Raw genomic sequence first — 26,754 nt, forward strand, 5'->3', positions numbered from 1 at the left:
CGTACACGCGTAATTATGATCCTCACATCGAGGTCTCGAAATGTCTGGCCTCAAACGGCCGCGCTTATTTCGATTGACGACCGCGAAAAGTAATGTCAGATTTCCGGCAATTTAATTGCAGAGCCCAGACGCTGGAGCGCGGCGGATGTGGCGGCTTGGGTGCAGTGGGCCAGGCGGCAGCTGCAATTGCCCTCGGTGCCGATGGAGAGTTTCAACGTGGACGGCGCGACGCTGGCCTCCCTCACGGAGGAGGAGTTTTGCCAGAGAGCTCCTCAGGTGAGCGCAAAGATACTTTCGTTTATTTCATTTTAATCGGAACGGGAATGCAGGAAAATAGGAGAATTATATTAATAATTATAACATTTCTTTTTCCGTTTATTTATTTATTTTATTTACTTTTTTTTTTTTTTTTCTTTCTTTCGTAGGAATAATTTTACTCTGTTTCTTTTCTTTTGCACCAAGCGACCATTTTTTCATTATTTTTTTTCATTAACTCGACAGTTTAATCTCCGACTGATGAAAATGTGGCTCGACATATCGCAAGGAAAATGTCCTGTGTTTCTTTTTTTTTTTTAATTCTTTACTTTTACATTTAATCATGTCCGACTTTTTATTTTCTCGCACACCTCGCGTTAACCGCATGCACGACTCGCGGCTTTGACGTGTACCGTTACGCAATGCCTCGCGTCTGCGATGATCGACCTCGTCGCCGTCGGTGATCGTACGTGCTTTCGACGAATCAATCAAAGGCATGATTTTCGAAATGCTTTTATTTTACGCCGATATAAAGAGGTCTGACGCGACGGCGAGAGAAGAAAACAGCACTTAATTTTGCGCGTGGGTTTTTTTTTTTTTGTGCATGACATCCTTTCTGTATGAATACTCGATGATGTTAGCAACAATAATGAAGTCATACTACAGTCTTGAGAAAATGCATTCTTATCTGCCTCATTGATATCGTTGAATTTTTTTCACGGGATTTATCTCTTGTCGCGACGCGAAAATTTACAATAGATTTATCGCGGTAATTGTCGCTTATACAATTGCTCTTTTACTCGCAATTTCCATATCTAAAAATATTTAGATAATTACGCGCTTAAAATTAGTTAACTGGCTTATCTCAAGCCTTTTTGCAGCCTTGATTAATTAAAACGAGTATCAGCATTTATAAGCGAGAGTAAAGCTTGTTGATATAAGAATGCGATGAATGAGAATTGGTAAAAGTTATTTACGCTTCCAGTAAAATTACGGTAATTAAATTTAAGTTTGACAGCCAGGAAAAAGTTATCGCGCAATTAGCGAATGAGATTTTAGCTTCGCCCTTTATTACCGTAACGATCGTCGTGGGCAGGTTCGCGATACATTTTGGCCAGGTAACCCAAGGTGGGACTTGAGAAACGTTCGTTGCCGGTGAAAGTGAGTTTCCTGGTAATCGACGCGCGTTTACGTTCCTTCCGCGTAATCCATACCCGAGGAATAAATGGAATATACGCGCCGACCAAGATTTCGACATAACGTAACAGGATTGGAATTCCCCCGAGAATCATCTGGCGCGTGAAAGTTATACGTTTGCGTCAGAGATACGGCTACAGGGGAAAAGGCCCTTAAAAATTCCGACTGCGAATCGTCCATATCCTTTCGTCAACCAATTCCCTTTTTCAGGCCGATCGGCGATATTGGGCGACAGCCGCTAACGAGAAACTTAAAAATCTCCTAGCATAAATATCCCCCTGTCGCTTTATCCTGGCTGTGAGTGAAATAATTTTATACCCCCATACGTTACGTATCAAATTTTTTTTTCTTTTTTTTCTTTTTCGTCGAATAGCCTCAAGATTGATTTTGATCGCAAACACGGTTCGCATTTGCATAAATGCGGTTATCCACGTAGCGAAATATAATGCCGGGTTTAAGAATACGCGCGATTGGCAAGTACCGTGTTTTTATTAACACATAAAGTGACTTAATTACTTACAAGGCACGGTGGACGCTTCGGTTGTTAATATCCCGGTATGATTATTTGACGAGGCAAAGTATAAAATTATCGTACGAATACATTATTATTCGACGAGAGCTAAGAAAATAACCAATTCCGACGGGCTTCCCTCCGCGGCTGACTTTTCTGATACTTGTGCATACAAGCCGCATTAAATAACAAGTTTTATATCCCCCGACATCGAACGTGTTAAAAACCGGTTGCGCCGATATTGATTATACCTACTGCCGACTGCAGTTAACCCTAAACTTGACAAAGCAGAGATAAAGCTGAGAAAGTAAACTTGACATTGCAGCGCAAAGCGAAGCACGCTTTGCACAATTGGTGCAAATTACTTTCTTTCTTTCTTTCTTTTTCTTTTTCTAAAAAGCACAATTTCTTTTTGCAGCTAAAATACTTATCATCGATGATTGTTACTAGTGTAATGACGATCCGGGGTGATTACGGTGAAAAAGAACGAAGAGCAAAATGTGCTTCCTCGCTTCATTAGCCGCGAATTAATTTTTTTAATACTTTTTTTTTAAATATTTTTTTCTCCCTGCCACTTTCCTGAGTTCGTTGAAGAAAAACAGGAAATATCAAAGTCAGTTAAGAAACCTGTAACATTATCGGCGCGGTATAAACTCCGGATAATTATGTTATGTTTTTAAATCGTAAACAGGTAAATCTCGCGGAGTCCCGTCAATCGGTTGCGCATCTCATTATTCGACGAGAACTACGAGGCGTAAGCCTAACGGAAATTAATAGCGAGTAGAGTAGCTAATGTGTATGGCGAGCGAGCGGGGAAGTAGTCATGCATAATGGATTCCGCTTTGCGTCTAGTAATTGGATAATCGCGCTGCGAAGCACCGCGGTAGTTCTCGTAGCGTGGAATCATGGTCAGGCTTATGGTCACGTTCTATCTGCGATCTCGCCGAGTCCTTTCCTCGTTCGTTCGTGCTTCGTTTGATGCAACGACGTGCGCGCGGTCGAGTTTCCTTCGCCGACTTCATTCATGGGCCCCCAGCTCTCGCGAATGCGAACGCGCATATCGTAAAGGCCCATTCGGCTAATTTAATTCTACGATATGTAAACGCAGCTTAGTTCGAATTAAATTGATGCCCTGAACAGTGGCACGCATTTTTCTTTTCGAGACTGCTTATTAACCACTACGGGGTTTTTTTTTTTTTTCTTTCAACTCTTGTTAATGCGACACAGAACTGGGAAAGATAAAATATAAGAGAACTTTTTTCCTTTCCTGGATTATAAATTGCATTTTAATTGAACGGGAGGTAAAATATCGAAAAAAAAAAAAAAAAAAGTGAAAGAGCAGAAAATTGGATTGCACTTAATGGGTGGCGTTTAATGCTGACGTGTAAGCCCTCGGACGAGTCATGCCACGTTCACTCGTCGACTTCTCGAGGAAATAATTACGGCATTCTTTGCGGTTTGGCATCGCGTTTTAATGGCGGCAATTATCGATACGCAGGAATATTTGTTTCTCGGAACGTTGCGAAGTATATACGAGGATGATTGCGCCGCCGGATGAGGCACGCAGGAATGCTGCGAGCGGATCGCGCCGGCGGATCAAGGGAGACGTTTCGTTACGAGCGTCCGGCGGTCTAATTTCAACGAATTAAATCTTGCAAATGATCGCCACGTACGGATTAACGGCTATGAGTATCGCCTCGGTCGCGCGAGAATTTAAATCCCACGTCGAAGGAGCATCTCGCACCTTCGGACGTCGACGGGTTCGCGTCGGGGAGCGAGCGATGCAAAGGTGTAACGGCGATGCAGAACCGCGTGTCCAAATCGAATGTGCGTGCGTGAGTATAATACCGCTTCTCGGACAGTCATTCCGCGATCAGCAGGATCGGCTTCGCCGTGCCTACCGGTGCGCGCACCATTGGCTCAGCAGAAACGATCGAGAAGTAGGTCAACCGCTCGAATGTCTTGCCTGCTGCGTTGCGTCTCTCTCAACGGAGCCGCTTTCTCTTCTCTCGCGCACAACGACTCTTCCATCGGAATTCTAACGCTCCTAACGCGCTTCTCCATCTCCTTTTCTTTTCTTATTTTTTTTCTCTTTGTTTTGTTTTATATATCTATCTCTCTCTCTCTTTCTTGCCTTTCTCGCGTCTATTCTTCTCCGTGCTCGCCTTTCATCTTTAATAGCCCTCTGCGTTCTTGAAGGCCGAGTAAGTTTCAAGTCTTGAATGCACTTGGAATATCTAACAGACTGGGGCAAGCTTCGGCTCGCTTAAAACTCAAGTACCGATAATTACCGTTGTTCCTAAAGGATACGGATGATCAAGCTAATAGTAACAGACGCGGCATTATTTATGTTAAAGTGCGGAAGCATGCTGCACGCGCAATTGGAGATCTGGAAGGCCGCCGTCGAGGAATCGCCGCGAAACACCCTGGCCGCTTCCTGGAGTCCAGCGGGGGTGGTTCAATCTCCGAACGGCGCCGTAACTCCAACGGTTGGAAATACAACGGCGGTCAGTCTCAAGGAATCTCCCTGCGCCATGGATTTCTCAGATGGTATGTACCTAGACACTTATTTCAACTATTTCTCGCGCGAAACGGTAGACTCGGTCACGAAGATTATAACGTATACGTGCTTAATTTTCTTGCCCGGTTCCGTGCTCGAGAACTAACGTAACAATCAAGTTGAATCGCTGCCAATAACCGATGCAAAATGCGGTATTGTACTCTCACGTATGGTTTTTATGCACGCGCTTCTTATTTCTCGTTTTCTTCTTTTTTTCTTTTTTTTTTTATCCCTTGCGTCCCTTGACTTTCTGCGCAGACGAGGACGACGATTGCGCTTCCGCTCAGAGTGGAAATAACGGCGGTAACGGCGGCGGTAAGATGCGCAACGGCGGCAGTCACATCCACCTGTGGCAATTTTTAAAAGAGCTACTGCAGAGTCCGGGAGTTCACGGCTCTTGCATACGCTGGCTGGATCGCAGCAAGGGGGTCTTCAAGATCGAGGACTCGGTGCGCGTGGCGCGGCTTTGGGGCAAGCGGAAGAACCGGCCCGCGATGAACTACGACAAGCTCAGCCGCAGTATCCGGCAATACTACAAGAAGGGTATAATGAAGAAGACGGAACGCAGCCAGAGACTGGTATACCAGTTCTGCCATCCTTACTGTCTATAAGGAAGACGATCGTCTCTTCTTCCGCCCTCTTTCTCCTTTTCGCGCTTCCTTCTTGCTGCGAGCCTTTTCGAGATCTCTTCCTTCGTGCGCCTAAGCGCATCCGCGACGTGGAGCGAGTGACCTGAGGAAGAGTCCGGCATAAAGATCGAAAGGTAAAAAGAAAAAAAAGAGAAAAAAAAGAAACGACGATCCGCCATGCTCGATATTATCCCGCGATGATAACGTCGAGCCACGCCGGGTCCGCTTTTAGTACGCCCGATTTGGGCGATCACTTTGCCTTATTACGTTTACTCCTCTCTTCCTCTCACCTTTCCTTTCACTTTCCGTCCTCTCTGTGCGTGTATATGTGCGTGTGCCTTTGAGTTTTTCTCTTTCTTCTTTTTTAATATAAAAATATATGTAAGCACGTACGATTTTCCACCGGGTCGCTTCCTCGTTTCAACGTGAGCGTTCGTCACGAGGCGACGGACGAGTGGAAATTCGCCCCGGAGAAAAGGGAAGAAATGACTCTTCTCTATTCTCACGATCGCTTGTCGGCACCAGTTCGTTGGATCCTCGAGCTGTCTGGGAGCGCACGCGACACGTCGAAACGCCACGCGATCAGCGCGCGGAACCATTCGCCGCTGCTTGGCGTCGATTTCGCCGGCTCGCTTACGAACGGCGACGAAATCCGGAGAAGTCTATTTTTTATATAAAGAACTTTTTCGAGCGCATCCTTCCACGTTGCATCGTGAACGAGCGAGAACGCGGGAAGGAGAAAAAAAAAAAGAAAAAGAAACTAAACGTCAATCCGCAGGAATGTCGCGCGTACCTGGCGGAAGATGAAAATATCCTCGTCGACGTAATCATTACCTGTGTTCACTGTAGAATAAGGATTGTTAATTACGTTTTTGCACATCCCGCGACCTCTGACACGCGGAAATATTTTGCGCGAAGGTGTTCATTAAGTTGTCGAGAGTGCCTTAGACGTGTACGAGAAGCGCAGAATAACGAAGGACGCGTCGCGTTTAAAGAGAGTTTCCGGATTGCAGGTGGTCGTCGCGTTATCGCGCGAAATTTTACCTCCCCAATTCGTCCAAGGTTTTCCGTTCGAAAGGGGAAACGGCAAGGAATACAAAACGGTCGCGTTGCACTCGAGGCGTCCCAGATGTAACGGCTGGTGCTGGTGATTTTGGTCCCATATATCTATGATATATTAAATACTGTATGTTCCATGAACGATTAGGTTTTAAGGCGTAATTAGCTGCGTAAGTGTATCGAGGACTCACGTGAGTCGTCCTTAGGTTACTCGAAGAGATTTCTTTATTTTATTTTTTTTTTTTTTCTTTTTTCATGCCCTCTTTTTTTTTTCTTTTTTTTTACTGCAGGGTTCGCGTCGCAATTGCGACGTCGATCGCAACGATCTTCTATGCTTGCAATTCGTCGCACGTATTCTTTCATTAATTTGTCTTTTATGTTTTTTTTTTTTTTATTTTTTTTTATTGCATTAAAAAATTCGGATTAACTTTCGAATTAACGTCATCGCATCACTATTTTCATCGTGCAAATCACCGGGATATTGGGGTTCATACATCATCCTCTGTCGCTTTCTCTCATATAAAGTACTAATGCTTGCTTGCGACTTTGAGTTATTATGCGAAATGTAATTGATATAGAATCTTTTGATCCTTGCGAATTTCAACATGATTAAGTGTAAGATTCTTTTTTTTTTTTTTTTACTAACGTGTCCATGTTCGCTCACCAATCGGTTGTATATAGACATGTATATGTAAGCATTTATATATATATATATATATATATATATATATATATATATATATATATATATATTTTATGTTTTATTTATTTAATCAAGTCCGTTTTATAGTTGAGACAATGGTACGATCTTGCCGTGTAACGTTGGAAATGCGGCATTCCGTCGATGCCGATTCAATGTCCGATATCGGTACCGTTTCAGTTCGCTTGCACAGATTTAATCGGAGATTATTGCAGCCGCTATTTCTCGGCCGTGCGAAAGTGCAATCGATATACAGTGCAATTACGCTGTGCATCTGTTAACATTGGACTTGAATCATTCTCGGCTTGCTTCAACTGCGCAAAGTATCGCTGTTTGAAATCGTAATAAATAAAATAGATAAGCTCAGTGCTTCCACAAAAAAGAAAAAAAAAATTATTTTTTATTGCATTTGTTTAACATTTTACAAAATATATTTGCAAGAATTAATTTTTTCTTTTTATTACTTTACCCACGTAATGGTTTGCAAGTTTAATGCCGTTTGATTTTTTTTAATTGACTGGCGATAGTTTATTATTAATGACGACTTTCTGGCTGCTGAGAAATTCAAGTCCCTTGCTTACGAGCGCAGAATTTATGCCAAAGAACACGGCAGCACGAATATCAGATCTGTTTGGAACTAGGTCTGATGAGGAAATAAATTTGCTCGCGTAATTAGATCGTAAAGTGCGCTTCCACGGCTGCTGCATTTCTACGATGCGATGCATTATTATAATTTTTTTTTTTTTTTTTTTTTTTTTAATGGAATCTGACATGGAACGCTCGTCAAATCGGAAGTAAACCGAGGCGAATACTTTCAAACGCTATTGTTTAACGCATCTAAATTACAATTGAGAAAAATATGATCTCATTAAAAAACCGCGTTCGGATTAATTTTGTAGCTTTAATTTTTTTTCAAAACAGAATGTAATCGTCTTAAGGCTACGTGAGTTTTACCAATGCGACATTTCTAGACACAAAAAAAGAAAAGAAGTCTTCTCGGTCTTTTGACGGTACAATATAGAGGCTTTTGCGGTCGCTAAAAAGCGCCTTTGCGTTCGTTGGAAGTCGGTCTGCGATTCGTTTTTGTGTCGGATTTCATCGCATCCCGTAAATTTAACGGTAGTTGGTTTTTAATTTCGCGATAAAGCATAAGAGTACCCGAAGTGTTTATCCTCGATAGCTGCACAATAACGGAAAGGAAGAATGCAGTTTGTTAACGAAACCAAGGAGCGCGGTTAATTTTGCTAGCCGGGCAAGGAAGGCGGGGTTTGATAAGATCGGACAAAGCGAGGCAAGCAATATTGGCTAGATTACAATCGCACGATGACATCACAAGACGGCCATTGTCGTGCATAACCAACTATTTATTCTCATTAAATTATTAATAGCTAAGGTATAATTGTAAGACTAGAAATAACGCGGAAAAAAAAAATATATTTTTTTAATATAACGCGCTTGCCAATAAATGTATTGGGTTTGAAATTAATATTAATAATTTTTTTTTGTTTCTTCTTTTACATTTCTTATGGCACATAACTGAGGAAAAAAAGAATCCATCGAAACAAATCATATTATTCGACAAAAATAACGAAAGCTTAAAGTTAAATTTAATTTTAAGTAAGTTCAACTCTCAATCTTAATTTGAAATTTTATTACCATTTAATTCCTTTTTTAAATTAATTAATAAAATAATAATTCCACTCACCAAATACGTTGATTGTCAAGCGTTACATTGTATTAGAGATACATACATATAATCGTTATTGAACCGTCATAAAATTACTAATGTTGGAGTTTATTAGAACCGGTGCAGTTTATCTAATTTATCGAAAGCGACAAAATGCGGCCGAGAGAAAATTGTGCTTCCAGTTTTCCAGTGATCTTCGCCAATCAGAGCGTAATTATTAACGTGCGCGTTAAATCTTTGTAAATATTTGCGACTGTCACGAGAGAATATATCCCTTCCTTATATATATCCAACAGTCGTACGATTAAAACGTTCGCTGGTTTTATACGAGCAGAGATTTAATTAGGATTAAGCGTTGTTTTCTACGCGGTCTTGCGTAGCGAGACATTTTGTTATGCATATATTATATATATTTATATATTCATGTTCGACTGTTCTAATGAGATTAGGGTGGATGTGGCGAGTAGACGCGATAGTAATCGTAGTCAAGGTTGCTCTCAAAGCAACACTCAGTTAAATTGGCACGCGAAAGAACAATGATATCGAATATCTGTCGCGCCGTCTAATGACGGATCATTATCAATAACAGAAGACGTCGACTGAAACGTTTAATATATTTAGCACTGAGATAAGCCTTGACGGAAGCAATATTATTAATTTTAACGAAAAAAATATACATATTTACACACATATATAGTATATATATGTATATATAAAAATATATATAAATATATATATTTTATTATATCTATATTTTTTGCTACCGATATTCGGAGCGAGTTACTAACACGAAGCAGAGAAATTTAAAAAAAAAATTAAAAAAAAAAAACTTGGTAAAACGTGTGTTTGTTACTTATACCGATCCTTCTTTCGCAGATTCTTAATATTTTCCTTGTCGCTCGACAATCCCTCGGACTTTCGTCACGCCAGCGCTGAAGAAGCAAAACGATCGCTTTTTTGAGCACATTAAGAATCTGCAGAGAGGCGAAAGCGTTACGGTGAAAGTTCTTTGGTCGAATTTCTAATCGTCGCCGATATTGAAAGCCGATCAATGGACGAGTGAATCACCGTATCTGAATTCCGCGCGCAACGCGACGAGCACGTTTAGCGCCTTATTAAGAAAACGAATTCCTTTTGCCCGTGGCTGACGATTCAAAGAGGATATTCTTTTATGTTTCTCTCATAAATATATATTTACAATGCATTATGTAATATAACATTTTGTAAAAAAAGAATTTCTCTCTTCTCTTTCTCTTGCGTTTCTCAAAGTATTTTTACAGACGATAGATTTTTCTCGGTAATCCCAGATAATTAATAAAACGAATTTGCGTGTCTTCTGGCACACCTCGCGCCAAAACGAAGAGGGAAATTATCACTCTGACCGATACTCATCTCGTACAAGTTCTTTATGCAAACTTTGTCCGCGAGTGAAATACGTATGTATTTATACGCACGAATTTCGATTGCACGCTGATAGCTGGAGCAGGGCAAGTATTTACTCTTGCGGGGGCGATCCCGCCGACGAGCCGGGCATTCCAATTTTCAGGATCGACGTCTCTGGCGGCTCGAGGAAGAAGAAGGGTTCGCGGCCGAAGAAGGCGAGGATCTCACCGCTATAAAGATTCGTATCGCTCTGGAAACGTCGGGGAAGGGCGCGGAGCAAGGCGTCTTCTCTCTCCCTCGTTCCGTTCTATCTTTCTTTGCACCCTTTCGCGCTCTCGGGCAAGTGGGCGTCTCTTTTCGAGATTTACGACGATTTAATCGCGCAATTAATCTAACACCTTGTTGCAACAACACTTCGCGCCGGAACGGCGGCTGGAAAGTAAAAATTTCGAGAGCGCAAACGGAAAGAGGGAGGAAATCGGGGGCCCCTCTTCGATCTATCGCGGCCGGGTATCGCCAGCTCGGTGGAGGAACGAGAGGCTTAACCACGTGTTAAAGGGGAGTAAACGAGTACGCAGCGGAGAAAACGGAGGAAGGCGGGGAAAAAAGGGCAAAGGGCGAGTGAAGAGATAGGCAGCGGTTTCATGGGGCGCGCGCGCGCGGCAATCATAAGCGCCGCGCAAGACCGCGATAAATGAGTCCTCGTGGAACTTTGATCGGCAGGCCGCTATTGTTCTGCCGTGGTATCTCACTGTATTTCTTGCACGCCATACCAAAAATAAGATACTAAAAATAAGAAAAAAAAATTCTTTTAATTCATAGCAAATTCCGATATTAAAAAAAAAATATACATGACGTACGATTGGCAATAATTGTAAGAGGAGTCTTATGTGCGGCCGTGTAAAAAACGATACTGTTATAAAAAAAAAAAAAAAAAAAAAAAAGAGGGAAAGAGTTCCGCAATTTACGTAGATTTAAATCCGTCCGACGCGACCGTCGAAAACCGAGGTGCACGTAATTCGTTTTTGAGATCCTCCAGGCTGTTGTTCTCGGCGACGTGCAGCCGAGGACACCCCCGCAAACGTTAGCGCTCGCTCAGTGTGTTACGACCAAGGACAACAACATTCTCCGCAAAACTAATTGCCAGATAAATATATACGAACAACGAGCGATGGCGTGTGCGCGGGAGTTTGTGTGCGTGAGCTGCGGACGACCCCCGCGGCCCCCGCGGGGGCCGTCTATACGTCGGAATTTATTGCAGCTTGCCCAGAGCGACTGATAGCGGGCGGAGGGCACAGGGGGAGAGGAAAAAAAGGAAAGAGAGAGAAAGAGAGTCGGGGAGGCTCGTACGAGAGCGCGTAATTTATGCTCTCATTATGCAACAACCGAGATTCATTACGGGGGACACGCGTTGTCTCGCGGATTCGGAGATCTTGATCTCGCGGGGGGAGGACAATCCCGCTGGGGCGAAAGTGCCGAGACGCGCGGGTCCGAAAAGGTCGTGCTCCTTTCCCGGCGACACTTTGGAAATCGGGGTGCGCGATTTAAAGATCATGGGGAGATAGAAATCGCGCGAGATAAAGAGGGCTGCGAGGATCTCATTTTGTAAAAAGAAGTCAAATAAAAGAAATATAATTAATTCCGCAGGTTTCGAAAACGTCCGTAATGAATATTCGTAACTTGAGTTAACTTTCGTTTCTTTGCGATGCGTACGATTATATTACTCGGTGCGACGCAGATGATAAAACGTAGTCTTTCGCTGTTTTTAATTTATAAAAAAAAATTACATCGAGCAATAGCATCAGGGAGAAGTGCGGGTTGCCCTCTCGCGCCCCTTGACCCGCTTTATCGAGGGAGGATCAACGCAGAAGGGGGGAGGGGAAGGGAAGGAAAGAAACGCGAACCGGGCAAGACCCCGGCGCGAGGGGGTGAGTGCCCCGCCTAGGCCTCGTTGCATCGCGGAAACTATCGGTCGCCGTAGTGGCCCTGTGGGCCGCTCTGCGCTTGTAATCTCCAGGCCCTCCCCCTCCCCCTCTCCCTTTGTAACCGCTCTCTTCGGTCGACGACAAAAAACCGACGTGGAATGAAATACGGATTACAGTGGTTGGAGCCGGGGCCGGATAATGGCCGGATAATGATGACCCCGGCGCCGATTGCCCTCCGCTACCACCGCCCGCGGATCACATTTTCCCCGCCTTTTTCCCCGTTTCCCTTCCCAGTCCCGCCGTCGTCTCACCTTCCCGCCGAATCGCGCCTTCTTTATCGCGCATCGAGATTTCCATGCAAAGTCGCGCCCCCGACGATCTGCCGGCGCCGCAACCGCGCTGCGTTTCTCACGCGCATCACCCGCCGCGAGTGCATCGGCCTCTCGCATCGGGTACCCAAAGGAAAAAAGAAAGACGGAATCGAACAATTTCCCCGCAGATCCCGCACCGTGATTCTCGATTTCGACGACGTGGTCTTGAACTGGATTCGTTCGACGCACCGAGTAAAATCTCTAATGAAGCCTCCGGAACGGTCTTTCATCCTTAACGACGAAATCGTGAGCCCGCAACGTTGCGACAATCCGGCCGAAGCGTCGGAGCAGTAACGATAGATCGTAAATCTCGTAGATTCTTATTTTTATCACCCACTTTTCCTTCTTTATCTTCCTTTCCATATCGTACTTATTTTATATCGCTTGCGTTACGGTTACTATAAATTATCCGCCGTTTCGACACGTGCAGTCGCTTTCCGTCTCCTTTGTTACCTATGAAAGAATTAACATCGCCGAATAACTAAATAAATAAAATTACGTTGCTCCGGTCGACGCTTCGATTAATGTCTCGAGCGTGTTCGCGCGTGATGACCGTCTAGCGCACACAACGCCGATTGGTACCAACGAAATAAATCAGGCATCGATAGGAGAAGGTCGGACGCTCTCTCTCTCTCTCTTTCTCTCGTACAGGTGGAATTAATGTACAAAGATTTCCGATATATCGAGAGCGAGCCGCGAGAATAAATCAGTCGCTGTACCAAGAACACGACTCGGCCGCGCCGTGAGCGCGGTGCGCGAAAGCGCGGTCGAGAAGACTCGCTCAAAGCAAGATCGGCCAGGCGAATCGGCGTAAACTATGTCGCATCAGAAATTTAACAAAACTTCACCGCTCGCTAAAACGATCCACTACTATGTAATAATATAATAGAATACAATGTTATTGCTGCTATATAATAATTTATAATATTTAATAAACCGAAATAGATTGTGGTTTATATGGGCAACTTTTTACTTCGGTTACATAATAATTTTGTTACATTAGTTAAATCTGGGTTTAGTTTTATTAACAAAATTTTTTTCAGCGTATGTATGTATGTATGTGTGTGTGGTGTGTTGAATTCGTTAATTCCGGGGTTTCTGGACGCGCAGATTTCGAAAACGCTTGAGAAGTAATCAAGAATTGAAAAATAAATTAGTACGAGTCAGAGCGCGTTCCCGCCATTTTCGCGGTCAACGCCATCCTTGACCGACAGCGGAAAGCTCGTGGGCGTATTACCCAATGATAATAGAAACGATAAAACGGTGATTTTAATTTTCGTGTAATTTACTCGGAAGCGTTTGCTCGAATCTCGCGACCACTTCCCACTTTAGGACTACGTTCCGAAAAATCCTCTGCGAGTAAAATTTTCCCTCGTCGTTTCCTCGCAGACGACGTTTCGGAACGTAGCCTCGAATAAGAAACTGATCTCGTAAAAATAAAATACTAAAATGACAAATATTAGAATAATTTATTCAGCGACAGAATCTACGCGCGCGTAGGGCGTTGTCGATAAATCTTTCACAAAGATAATACGAGGAAATACCTTGAGATGTATCGGGAGGATGCGCTCTCTTTTCGTACAAAATACCTTCACCGGATGATACAAACTCCCACTAAAAGTCGTGGTCCAGAAACCCCGTGGCGCCGCCTGGGCTTGGACCTGGAAATAAGCGAACTAAAACTGCGCGAAACGGGCTGCGCAAAACATGTGCATGGTGCAGCGCGCGGGTGCAGCAGCAGTGCAACTCGTGCAGAGAGGCGACGGTGGTCAGGTAATCGTGGTACCGCGGCGCGCTCGGGTGGCTCGCGTGCACTCGTCGCGTACGCGCCGTCCGCCGACGGACCTGCAATTGACGTCAGTTAACGCCACTTGCCGCGGGCGCTACGGCTCTCGATAAATTGGATCCGCTCGTTTTGGAGTGGAATGCGATAGCCGCTGGCGGCGGGCTCACCGACGACGACCGCTGGGGGGTGGCTGCCACGAGCTGATAACTCCACCGCAGTAGCGAGCGGAACTCGGGCAAGGTTAGGCACGGGGGTGCGAGGCGCGGGGCGGGATCAAAGGACGCGGCACGAGGTGCGATGGACAGCAAAGTCGACGACGAGAGTCAGCGCGGCGTCAACGACGGCGACTGGGTCTGCCCCGACTCGCAGTACGTAGCTCTTCCTATGACGATTCGCGCCCTCGACCAGCTCGACCACCCTGACCGCGCCACCCTTCCTCTCCTCCCCTCCTCCTCGCTGTAACTATGCTTTTATCTTGAAATCGGGGCTCGTGTGCGTTACGAGATTTAATGACGGCCCGTTGATATTTTCTCCCCTTTTTTTACAGATGTGCCAATATAAATTTCGCCAGGCGGAACTCCTGCAACCGCTGTGGGAAAGGTACGCGAATGCGGTATCCCACAATAGAAACGATAGCGTTACTCTACGCGAGAAACTCTTGGGATGCGACAATGGTTGTAGCAATAGTTTATATCGAGTATGAAAGCCACTTGCATAGCAGAGTAAAAATATTTCAAGAGTTTGTCGAACGAGATGTCTGGAAACTTTTTATTTATTAATACTATTTGCAGACAGAGCCGAATGTCCGAAGAAGAAAAAATTAGGCCAGGAAATTGGAAAGGCAGCTGCAGAAAAAAGTAGAGGTCTCTTTAGGTAATGTTACATGTTTGGTAAAAAGATTATATTAGTAATAAGTAATGTATGAGAGTTTAAAGTTTGTAGAAATTTATATAGAAATTGTATAAGAGTAGATAATACGATACTAATAATGAGTGTACGTAGAAAATGGGACAAGAATCAAACGTAATTTGACCAGCTGGAAGTAAAGCTAACACGGTTATATGGATATAAAAAAAGTTATCTCCGTTTGATTGTTGTGCAATGAATTGTGTGCATGAGTTGTGCAATAGTATTAAAATGAATATTTTCCAGCTCTCAACATTAAACATTAAAGCAAATAATATTATAGCAGGATGCGATATTATTTATTGCACTTTATCGTATGCATTTTATATTTATATTTTATTATGTTACCGTTTCTATCGAATTTAAACATATAAAAATTTAATTACAGCGCGGACGACTGGCAATGTAGCAAGTGCGGTAATGTAAATTGGGCTCGCCGACAACAGTGTAATATGTGCAATGCTCCAAAATTCGGTGAGATAGAGGAACGCACGGGATACGGAGGTGGGTATAACGATCGGGGAGTAGTCGAATACAAGGAGAGGCGAGACGACGATGACGAGTACGACGAGTTTGGACGGCGTAAAAAAAAGCGAAAACTGGAGAAGAACTCCGATGACGATTCTAAGGACTCCAAGTACAGCAGCCCGTCGCGTAGTAAATCTAGAGACAAGGAAGAGAGGAACGAAGTAGAGGAGCAGGAGCAAGAAGAAAACGTAAAATTTTTATGCTTAAAAGTGGCGTAAATTTCAAGTCACGCTCTTGAATAGCACCGATTGAAATACTTGGCGGATACTTAATCAGTATCGTAAATCATAGGAGGAAGAGGAAGATGACGAGGAAGAGGAGGAGGAAGATGGTGATTTATCTAAATACGACCTTAGCGAATGGGACGATTTCGCGCCAGCAAAAAAAAGGTAATTATATATTGTGTTCTATTGTAGACTGTTCGCTGTAAACATTATTATAAATTTTTCACTTTTCAGTACAAACGGAAGTACTACATCCTCGGAAGCGCAACGGTCAAGGTAAATTAACAGCGGTAATGCAATACAGAATATCTCCATTACTGCATTGCTATGATTAATGATTCTTTTCTGCATTGAATTAACGACACTTGTATTAAAAACGTTTATTGTAAGGCATGAAAGGAAAAAAAAATTTATTTACAGAAACGGAGATGATCGGCGCGATTCAGGCACATCCAACCAATGAAAGGCTGTACAGAAGGACAGGTTTGACTTGGGTTTCGGGTATAAAATTGATTATGATGATCAGTTGCAGACAGCATACAGTGTGATGAATTTTGCTAAATAATGTATAGTCCCAGATCCTTAAGACTTAAAGTATAGTTTGCTTTTATTGCGATTATATCTCGAAATATCGCGTAAAGACATTGAGTAGAGAGATTAGCGTCGATTAAGCAAATCTTTAAAAAGCGCAAGTGTTATTTTCATTTAACGTATGAATTTTTACAGGTGAACCAGGAGACGAAAGAACGCAACCAGTGCTCGGCAACTAAGAAATATACACAACGCAACAAGTTTTAGTAATTTAGTATGCACCTTTGGATATAAAGTGGCCGATAACGTGTGACTTATTACAAAGGGAAGTCGACTAACAATAAGCTTTACATTTATAATTGAGCTCATAACTTCGTTGATCCTAAGGAAGCGAAATGTAGGTCACCTATTTGCGCGGGTATATCGTTGTTATAACGATTGCAGAGTTTATGAAAAACTACTTCAGCGCAAGTAGTATGTTTCGCTAGCGAGATACGAGATTGATAATTCCAACATGAATCTATAGAAGAAATTATACACAGCTCGTTTTACAAGCTAAATATGACGTTGTAGAAAAAGATCTTACTTCTATGTAATAGATGGTGTCAACGCTCTGCGCAAGCCCCGTCGTCGCAGTGTTCTAAGATTCCTATTACTTTATCACAAACGTAACTATGTCGATGTAGCCGTGTCACTGCTTCACCCTGCTCAAATTGCCTGAAGAAACCTAACTTTTCTTCTTTTGTCTCCTTATCTCTTTTTACATCATTCATCTATACGTAATTCTCGGATTAAGTCAACAGTTGAGAACATAGTACTAAATATAGTACTGAAAAAAAAATCGTATTCCCTAAATAGAGAAGATATGTACTTTGCATCTTTTGGAAGAGACGAAAAGGAAACGATACTTGCTTTCTTTGACTATCACAGATTTGAGTAAGTTGAAAAACAGCTTGCATACATTAAAAATGTAGCGCTTTATAAATTAGTCGCGTTCCGCGTCTTTGCAGATACGGGCTCTTATCGTGAACTCCGACGGCCGTTCTTGAATCGCAAAACGATTATCGATCAAATATCGTACTGACTTCTTGTAAATATCTTTATTTTTCATTTATAATAAAAATCATTCATCAACAACATAATTGTTCTTAGTTCAATTAATTATTTTCTTATATTGTAAACTACAGATAAAGGAGGAGAGGGGGGAGGGGAGGAGGTCATGATTATGCACAGAGTTGGTCATAGGTAGGATCAATGAAGGAACGTTGGGAACGGGCGATATTGAAGGATTATGTTGCAACAGGTATATATATATATATATATGTATATGTATATATGTATATATATATATATATAATATATATATAATATGTATAATATGTATATATAGTATATATGTACAATAATAAATTTGAGCGTGTTTGACTGTGTTTAAGTATTTTAGTGATAAAGGAAGGATGAATTACGGTACCGATGTACCAAAATCCTCTTACTCGTCATATCATGCACTTCTGCACACGATTATTTTACCCCAAATAACCATTATAAACAAAGCGCAAAAAGAGGAGACTCATTTTCTTTCTTCCTCTTTCTTTTTTTTTTGTTTTTTTTTTTACACTCGAGCTGTAGTAACGTACTTCTTAATCTAACAATGTAATTTTTCGTTCACAGAAATGATGACTTCTACAAAAATAAAAGAAAAAAAAAAAAAAAAGAAAAGATCAGATTGTACATCAGTATATACACGAACGCATGGGAGAATGTTCACACGTCTCCGTTAACATTTAGGATTTACAAATAGTTCCGGAAGATTTCTATTTGAAACGGCACTTCCAAAACATTAACATAACAAATTTGGAAACACGACATTTGGCGTCATGGCCCAGAAATTAAAAAAAAATTTAATTTAATTAAAAATCTTATGTAATACGTAAACATACATAAATGAAAAGTTAACTAAAACTTTCGTCGCACGTCAGTCGTCAGGATTATCCTTAATAAGGTAACTCAGCGAAGCTCGTCAATTTCCAGCATTATTCTTTTTCTTTGTCCTTTACAGCATCGTTAGCACAGTTTACACTTCCAGAACTATCTCGCGTGATTAATAGAAACATCCCTGATAGACGAAAGATAGAGCTAAAGATAGATGGATAGATAGAAAGAGAGCAAAAGAGATATTGAGAAGGAGAGAAAATAGGGATGAAAGGCCACCGTAAAAATCGTCCTTGTTCCCGTCGTCATTCTCGTTCTCGTCATCATCGTCGTAACGATATGAATCAATTACCAGATAGCGTTTACTTCGGCATGAAAAATTGTTGATGCGAGTGCGAGTTCGGCGGTGGATGTAGATTAGGATGTGGCGGTCCGCTGCCTCTGGTACCAGTGGCGTAAAGTTGTTGCTGGAAGTTATGAAACTGTTGAGCATAATTCGGATCGGACATGCTGGGTCCGCTGCCAACAAATGGGCCGGTTTTGAAATTACTGCTTGCACCGCCCATGCTCGGCGGTAGAGGCTGAGTGGCATCAGGCGGTGGTCCTAATCCCATCGGACTGGCCTTGTTGCCGGATACTCCGTACATGCCTGGATTCGGCTGGTTTGATAGATTTTGCGACACCATGTCGGGCGGGAAGACTTTGTCGGAATCCATGGAGCCGCCTGGGAAGACGCCGCCACCTACCATATGCTGCATTCGCATTAAATTCGGTTGCGGTCGCATGTTGCCGACCGGTCTCATGGACGGGTGCATGGTGCCGGAAGTATTCATGGATTGATTATCCATCCTAGGTGAGGTACCCATACCAGGGATCCCGGCGGCATTCATATTGGACGGCATACCGCTATGCGGACCCCCCATGCTGTTTGGTACACAACCGTTCGGGAAGTATTGAAGATTTACGGAAGGCGTCCCTCCCATTTTCGATTCCAGATTAGACAGCGGATTAGTGAATCGCTGAAGGAAATCCAGACTGGGTGGGCCTCGAGGTGCATGACCGACGTTTGGCCTGGCCGGCAAATATTGTATGGTGTTAGGTGCATTCGGTTTTACTTGAACGTTCGCGCCATTGTACGGACTAGGCCCTGCGACTCCGTGGCCAGGAATCAATCTTGGCGGAGGCGCGTGTCCAGGATCACCGCCGGGATAACCGGCGCCAGCTGCACCGACACCTGAATGACCGCCCATTATTCCATGACCACCCATCATAGCGGGATGTCCCATCTTACTAGGAACTCCACCAGGGCTCCCCGTGTGCGAAGTAGTAGGGCTATAGCTTGTTGGAGGACCTGCAAGACCTATGCACATACCACCAACCTCGTTGCCGGGTTCCCCGCTGGCTGCACCCATATGACAGCTTCCGTTCATTTCGCCACCCATCTGCATCATGTGCATGCCAGGGTGTGGATTGCCAAACGGCATCATACCAGCAGCATTGCCGGAGTGCATGGGCTCGTTACCCAACGAATTGCTCGCCGCCGTATTCGTCAGTTGTTGACTCATCTGCGCCAGAGACGTTATCGGATCGAAATTCGTACCCATGGTGTTTAAGCCGCCAAGTCGACCGCCAATATTATTAGGATTGAGAGGCACGTTGTCAGATGGCTGACTCACGTTTATGGACGGCCTGCCGCAGGGGAAAGAACCGGCACCAGTGGGACCACCGCTTAGCGACGGGACTACTGTTGTATTGCCAGAATTGTTCGGATTCACTACCGTAGACGGTTGTTGTGGAGGCTGCTGCTGCTGCTGCTGTTGTTGTTGCTGCGATTGTGTTTGCTGTTGTTGCTGCTGAACATCTTTTACAGACGGCGGTGATGTGTCAGGTTTCATGGTAGGCGATGCTGGCACAGTTCGCGGTGGGCCCATACTATCGGGTAGACTGCTGTTGTGTGGTGTCGGACTACTTTGCGCGCTCGCGCTCGACTTGTTGCCTTGTTTCGCGGGATCTGCTGGAGTGTGCGGCGCGGCGCTACCCGGTGTATGTGGCGTATGTGGCGTATGAGGGCTGTGTAAAGAACCCGCAAAACCGCGGTTTATGCTGTCCATTTGTACAGGGCTCGCACCCTCTGATCTATTAGGAAATTGATTGTTGCTATCTAAACTTCCTGGCAAGATTCTGTTGGGCATCTCTGAAGAATTACCGGTGTTTCTGTTTCAAAAAAAAATTTAAAAAAAGTTATAATTATACAAGTTTTAGATGGTTATCAACAGTTATTTAGCATTAAAAAATTAAAAAAAAATTAAAAAATACTTACGTAGATGAATTACCATCCTTCAGACTCGTATTAGGTTGTTTTTGAATAGTCAGTTCCTGTCCTTCAAACGTACTAAGATATTGAAGTTGATGAGGGCTCGGCACTGGCATTAGATTTGCTTCTTTCACGGCTGATGCATTAACATTCCCAGCATGTTGTTGTTTCTGTTGAGCTAAAGATTGAAGCGTTCGGCAAAACATTCCGTCCACTACAGAAAAAAAAGAAAAGAAAAAAAAAAAAAAAAAAAAAAAAAAGACGTATAAATCTATTTTATAAATTATAAAGTTTTATAAAAGTCACGCCTTGATCAAATCAATGAAAAATTCGAAATTAAAAAATTTATAGATAATCATACCGTTTGGTTGTTGATTGGTAGAAAAATCAAGGGAAGCATCCTTTTGAGCAGTAGTACCACTAGGACTAAGTGCAGCAATATGTGAATGAGAAACCGGTGTTCCTGGATTGCTGTGATTCAATCGCGTTGTTGAAACGGCTGCCGTGGCAGCTGTAGCAACAGTCGGATTCGGTGAATCCTGACTTGTCGGGCTTTGCCCTGGCAGATGACTGGTCCTCTGATTACCAAGCTGAAATTGTCTGTTGCAATCCGCTGGTGAATTCAAAGCGGAACTTGCACGCGGTGATGGTAGCGATAGATTGCTAGTTGGATTGTTGGGCGACGATGGATTCGGGCTTTGAATTGCGATTGGTACGCTGGCAGATCGAGTCGTTTGATGATACGGTGGTGGCGGGCCTTGACTTCGCGGTACTCCAACCATATTAGAACCACGCAATGGTACTGCGCCAGGATTACCGACAGTTGCCTACAATATACGATACAATATATCTTTACATTCTTTACACGACAGATATTTTACGTGTAGTATTTTAATTAAGCTTATCATACACAAAAGATATACCTTATTCTTTCCATCAAGAAATTGATGCTGCAATTTATGCCAGTCCATAGACGGAGAGCACTGATTTGGAACACCAACAGGAGGAACATTCGTCGGAGGACATGATACCGTCGTTCCTTGCGTTGCATCTGTTAAAGCATTGCCAGATTGGTCTTCCTTGTGACCGGGAAACAATATCATTTGCATTTTTCGCAAAGTCGCTAGTTGAACTTCTCTGTGTTGCCTTTGTTTGGGCGTTAAATTTTCGTCTGGAACCTTGACACCTTGAAGAGATGGTTGTAAACCTCCCGGGCCTGGACTCGTTGTGCCACCTAATAAATTTGGACTGTGGCCCATGGTAGCATTATTAGCGGGTTGAGGGTTAGCTGTATAAAAAACAGAATATATTAAACGTTGCACAATGTAAAAAAAATTAATAATTAAATTTAAGTTCGTAAATTAAACGTTGCACAATGTAAAAAAAATTAATAATAAAATTTAAGTTCGTAAATTAAACGTTGCACAATGTAAAAAAAATTAATAATAAAATTTAAGTTCGTAAATTAAACGTTGCACAATGTAAAAAAAATTAATAATTAAATTTAAGTTCGTAAATTTAACAAAATTTACCTGAATTACCAGGTGAATTCGGCACAAGGCAAGGCACGTCTATGTTTCCATCATCCAGTGATGGTTCAGAATTACCGAGAGAATTTCCACCGTTTATATTTCGCAGGTTCGGCTGTTCGTTCCAAAATTGTGGAGCATTTGGATCTAGTGCTGGTAAATCCGGGGGTTGTTCAGTCGGGAAAGTATTATTCGCATTTCCCTGATGGCCTTTCTGTTTCATCATAGCAAGATTATTTAACCATTGAGCAGGATTTTGTCGAAATTGATTTACTTTATTTGGATGTTTCTAAAAGAATAAAAACGATAAATATATATTAATGGCAATTAAATAAATAATAATTAATATATATTTATAAGTGTATACAAATTATCAAAAACATTTTACATAAAATATGAAAAATAATATCAATAAAACACAGATAAATTAAAAAAATTAAGAAATAAACAGAAAGTAATATTGTATTCACCCTACGTTAATAATAAAACAAAATTTTTCTAAAATTAATTAAAATTTTATAATAAATTGTAGACAATCTACACTTTAATAAAAATATTTGACTCTGCACATAATACCTCCAAATATTTTTTAGTGCCTGGTTGTGCACAATGATAAGCGATGATCGAAGAATATTCGCCTCTCAACACTGTGTCTGCAGCTTTATTAGCCAACGTCGTAGAAAATACAAAAATTTGGCTCTGTTGTTGCATATATTGAGCCTCTCCGCTGCTCGTACTCGTTCCCATCTGCTTTCCCACAACATTACTGACAAGTGGTTGAATGCTGTCCGCTGTAATAACATTTCCACTATAATCTATAGCAAAAAGGATAATTTGATTAATCTAATATAATTGTATGTAATAAAAAAAAATTAATGTACAATCAACATACAAATACAGATCTGCATGTAAATTAATAAGTCAATCTTACCAGGTAGGTCGTCGGAAGGATTGTTAGGGTCTCCCTCTTGTTTGACTGAATTCAGAATGGGTTGGTTTCCATTTGCACTCTGGTTTTCCCCAGACATTGTACCTTCGCCGTTGGATGGATCCAAGCAGGGATCTCTTGGACACTCAGAAGTGTCTTCACCAGTGGCATCCTCGTTTCCACCTGAGCCTTCCTCCTTGATTTTAACAGGATCAGCATCAGGCTCATCCTTGACAACAGTGGTAGGTGGACAACAGCTAGGCTCGTTGGGCTTCTTTTCAGTTTTCATGGCTGAAGCGTGTTTGCTAGACAACCAAGTGTGTCAAACCTTACTGCTGTTGTTAAATAGTGAGAAAAGACGCATGGCCACCAGAACTAAATCCAGATCCTGATGTTACGTACAGCAAAGTACGATAAGGGACAGAGGAAGAAAAGAGATAGGTTGATAACAAGACACACGTTGTCCAGTCAACAGTAGATCACTTGCGCTCACCAGACGGCACTCACGAGACCGTTCCTAGCTCGAAGCATCGCCATGTGGCCACTTCCCACAGGACAACACGACGGAATCGGCACGTACAGCAGGACCGAAGTCTATAAGCGCGAGAAGTTTATCCGCGCACCGTGGCTGGAGGGATGCTGCGGCCCCGGAGCCTCGGCCACCTGGATAATCGAGAGAGCGATCCGGCCGTTGAGCGGGCCGGAACGAGCGATTCTGTTAGCGAAACCGGTGGAAAGCTGCGCCGAAGCGCGGCGATAGTCCCGTAGCACTCTTCCGCGCGGGAGAAAGTTCGTCCGGAGTGTCAGCCTCACCTGGACGGCGGGCGCATAACGCACCTTCTCGGCTGCTGTGTGTGTGTCGCGCGCGGCTGCTGCTGCTGCTGCTGCGGCTGCGGCTGCGGCGGTGGCGGAGCAGCGGCGGAGCGCGGCGCATTCACGCCGCGGGTCCCACTCACAGACGCGGCGGGCTCCGGGTGATCAGACGGCGGGGCGTACGCACGCTACCTGCGCGACTTGGGGTGTCCTCCTTGCCGTTGTACGCGCGAGCATTGTTCTCTCGATCCCCGACTTTATTTGTCACTTCATGGTCGCTTTGATTATTTATTTCTTTTACGCACGGCTGCCAACTGCCCGTCGGAAATTTCGACGGTGTCCGCCTGGAAGCGCGCCGCCCGTGCGTCAAACGGAGACGGGACGATACGCGGCCCCAAGAGTGCAAGCCAGACGCCCGCGTCGTGTCCTCGTCGCGCGCGTGCGCGCTTGGGCACCCTCGCGCTACAGACTCCACGCTCTCTCGTCGCACCGTCGCCCGCGAGGGTTACTATTTTCGTCTTTCTTTGGTTATATTTTTGCCGTCCCGTAGCCTCTTTCGATCGCGGCGGCGGCAGCCGATACCTGATCGTCTTTCTGTCCACTTCGAGCTCAACGACGCCGTGCGGCGCGACGAGGATGAAAGAGAGAGACACCAAAAGAGCGAGGGGGAGAGAGATAGAGGACGCTTTTGACCCCAGAATTTTATTTCGCACTCGAATTCGCGTCCGCGAATCGAAGCTTCGTGAAATCGTGTCTGGAATGCGCGCGGGGCTGAGGAGCGAGAAGGGGATGGAGAAGGGAGGCAGAGTCGAGCTCTCGCGTGGCGATGCACCCTGCATTCCCTGAGTTTCCGGCGACCGCGGTGGACCCGTAGGTGTCGTACGTTTAATATCTCGCGGCCTCGGCGGTAACTTCAAAGTCTTTCGGTTGCGAGGGAAGCACGATAACTCACGTCAATTAAAAATATTTGTGTCGACCTGCATCGAATAATATATATATATAGACATGTAGGTTTAAAAAATCAACGACGATTCTACCTTTTATTTTATTTTTTTTCAAATTAAAAACACGAGTTCAATTGCGAGTCGATTTCACCACGTAACAAAGCAAGTACGCTGCTACTTGACAGTCAGTCTTTGACTGGTAATCAAATGTTCCTTTTTACGTGATTAAGCTTACCTGTTGCGTATTAGCTTCAATTTACATTTATTATTCTTTTTCTTTTTTTTTTTTGCAATGAAATTTTCAGCCTCGCGGAAGGAGCTCGGCGCTCGAAGCTAGGATTCACGCGATAACCTAAAAAGGGATAACGCTTTACCACACAAAACTGCACGGCGTCTTGACGATCAGCGTAAGCGGCGACAAGATGCTCGTGTTAAGTCTGGTATAATTTCTCAAGATTTCTCTCATCGAGAGCCCGAAATTCACGCGAGTGACTTACAGGACAAACTTGCCGCGCAGCTCCTCGCGATAGGGTAAATATCGAGGGGCAAGGTGAAAACAAGAGAGCGTAGACTTCGCCTTTTTTTCGAACAGTACTTGTACGAAAGAAGGGGGACCTTTCGCGGCCCACGCTCGTACGATTGATACGATTTAATTGATAAGATATTTAAATTTATGACCCACGCGAATTTTTACATTGTCGAAGCATAACCTGGCTCTCTGTTGTGCCTTGACGCCGAATTCTGATCTCCGTTCATTAAAATTATTTAAAATTATGCAGCGACAAATTAACATTGCACCGAGGGAAGGCCGAACTTCCGAAGCGATGACTCAATTGGAGCTGGATCCTCAGTTTACGCAGGGCTTGCGACTCCTGTACTCTACCAACAAGGACTCTGCAGAGCAACTGCGAGCTTTGTTGGATGAAGCAATTAAGCAAAAGTATGGGCCATCCAAGATGCTATCCAATGTGCTGCATAAAAAGGTAATCAATAGTTTGTTACGTTGACCGTAAAGTAAAAACAAGTCTATAACTTTCCACTTCTCAGTACATGATGGAAGAGCCAGTGTTGAGCGATCACAGTAGTAGCAGCAGTAAGAAGAGCAAGAGCTCCAGCTCGTCTAAGCATTCGAGTAAATCGAGCAAGAACAGTTCGCCGGTTAATTTACCAGCACGCGATACCCCACCGGATATCCTGCAGTCGGATGACACCTTGGCGCTGGAAATTCTGGAGGATGATCTTACGTGCGTTATTTGCAAGGGGATGGACGTCGGGGCGAGAAACAGGCTCGTTGAATGTCAGGAATGTCATTCTTTGTATCATCAGGAATGCCATGTTCCCCATATCTTAGACTCGCAGATAGATAATGTGCCGAAACAAGTGTGGTACTGCTCCAACTGTCCCAAGTCTCAGGTGTGTGTATTCATCCACATTTACAATTTATGCAACAATTTATTTTGAACAACAAAAAGAAATTATTTTAATATTATGTTTGAAAAAAAATTCATATAATTTTTGCTTATAATGGTAAGTCATCGTTGTTACAACGAGAAGAAGAAATTTTTTATAAGTATTATGATTTAGGTTTCGAAAGAAAGGAATTCCCCAAAGACTGTGATAGAAAGTAAATCTAAGGAACAGAAAAAGTCTAGTTCTAGTAAGTACAAGCGTACGTTTGTTAATGAAATGTATAAGATTAATTATTAAACTAATAATTTTTATAGGCAGCGGATCTAAAATAACACCAAATATCCATATTATTAGCGCGGATAAAAGACTGAAAGACATGATGAAAAAAGCTAAGCAAGACAAACGAAACACAAGTACTGCCACAGGTTCAAAAAGCTCTTCATCTAGTTCGCCCGCACTGACATCAGCCAAATCTTCTCAGGAAAAGTCATTGTTGTATAAAATAAAGTCAGGGGTAGAATAATCTGCTTAATTTATAAAAGAAAGAATAACAAACAAAATAGCAAATTAGCATGTACAAATGGTGTATTTCATAAAAATACCACGGAATAAATTTTTTATCGATAGCGTAA

The 26,754-nt window shown here is 43.2% G+C and overlaps 4 protein-coding genes across 16 annotated transcripts in view; 3 read left to right on the plus strand and 1 right to left on the minus strand.

The window, feature by feature from the left end:
• Ets98b (DNA-binding protein Ets98B) overlaps positions 1–9,279 on the plus strand; it is a 32,166-nt gene extending 22,887 nt beyond the window's left edge. Inside the window, exons 4-6 of one of the 2 annotated variants that reach the window (XM_070666715.1) lie at positions 122–276; positions 4,321–4,513; positions 4,782–9,279. In XM_070666715.1, coding sequence (XP_070522816.1) covers positions 122–276; positions 4,321–4,513; positions 4,782–5,134 — 701 coding nt within the window. In that variant the 3' untranslated portion in view covers positions 5,135–9,279. Of the gene's footprint in view, positions 1–121; positions 277–4,320 lie in introns of both variants that reach the window. The other variant, XM_070666716.1, reaches the window with a different exon arrangement.
• Positions 9,280–14,024: 4,745 nt separating this feature from the next.
• On the plus strand, positions 14,025–17,805 carry LOC139108444 (zinc finger Ran-binding domain-containing protein 2). Of its 7 annotated transcripts, none has more exons than XR_011546659.1 (8): positions 14,025–14,431; positions 14,611–14,663; positions 14,855–14,936; positions 15,358–15,685; positions 15,789–15,886; positions 15,956–16,011; positions 16,142–16,204; positions 16,448–17,805. XR_011546659.1 is itself a non-coding variant. In XM_070666731.1 (8 exons), exons 1-7 carry the CDS (start codon positions 14,361–14,363, stop codon positions 16,182–16,184), a joined length of 717 nt encoding a protein of 238 aa, XP_070522832.1. In that variant the 5' UTR covers positions 14,028–14,360; the 3' UTR covers positions 16,185–16,204; positions 16,448–17,805. The 7 variants fall into 7 exon arrangements, 4 of the variants coding, with proteins under 4 accessions (XP_070522833.1, XP_070522835.1, XP_070522832.1 ...); XM_070666731.1 differs by having other exon boundaries at positions 14,028–14,431; positions 15,956–15,997; XR_011546658.1 differs by having other exon boundaries at positions 14,029–14,431; positions 15,956–15,997; positions 16,142–17,188; positions 17,263–17,805.
• On the minus strand, positions 16,087–24,008 carry Lgs (BCL9 domain-containing protein legless). 3 transcript variants are annotated; one of them, XM_070666710.1, is made up of 7 exons: positions 22,959–24,008; positions 22,604–22,842; positions 22,031–22,316; positions 21,422–21,786; positions 20,860–21,325; positions 20,505–20,676; positions 16,087–20,398 (listed from the first exon to the last, which is right to left on the minus strand). In XM_070666710.1, exons 1-7 carry the CDS (start codon positions 23,242–23,244, stop codon positions 18,547–18,549), a joined length of 3,666 nt encoding a protein of 1,221 aa, XP_070522811.1. In that variant the 5' UTR covers positions 23,245–24,008; the 3' UTR covers positions 16,087–18,546. The 3 variants fall into 3 exon arrangements, with proteins under 3 accessions (XP_070522811.1, XP_070522810.1, XP_070522809.1); XM_070666709.1 differs by having other exon boundaries at positions 20,505–20,712; positions 22,604–22,818; positions 22,959–24,006; XM_070666708.1 differs by having other exon boundaries at positions 20,505–20,712; positions 22,959–24,006.
• Positions 24,009–24,427: 419 nt separating this feature from the next.
• LOC139108442 (integrator complex subunit 12) lies at positions 24,428–26,754 on the plus strand. Of its 4 annotated transcripts, none has more exons than XM_070666727.1 (6): positions 24,429–24,775; positions 25,018–25,243; positions 25,492–25,695; positions 25,760–26,125; positions 26,297–26,369; positions 26,437–26,754. In XM_070666727.1, exons 3-6 carry the CDS (start codon positions 25,537–25,539, stop codon positions 26,643–26,645), a joined length of 807 nt encoding a protein of 268 aa, XP_070522828.1. In that variant the 5' UTR covers positions 24,429–24,775; positions 25,018–25,243; positions 25,492–25,536; the 3' UTR covers positions 26,646–26,754. The 4 variants fall into 4 exon arrangements, with proteins under 4 accessions (XP_070522830.1, XP_070522828.1, XP_070522829.1 ...); XM_070666728.1 differs by lacking the exon at positions 24,429–24,775 and adding an exon at positions 24,794–24,911; XM_070666729.1 differs by lacking the exon at positions 25,018–25,243 and having other exon boundaries at positions 24,428–24,638.

This window comes from Cardiocondyla obscurior, linkage group LG15 (assembly GCF_019399895.1).
Source record: "Cardiocondyla obscurior isolate alpha-2009 linkage group LG15, Cobs3.1, whole genome shotgun sequence".
Taxonomy (NCBI): domain Eukaryota; kingdom Metazoa; phylum Arthropoda; class Insecta; order Hymenoptera; family Formicidae; genus Cardiocondyla; species Cardiocondyla obscurior.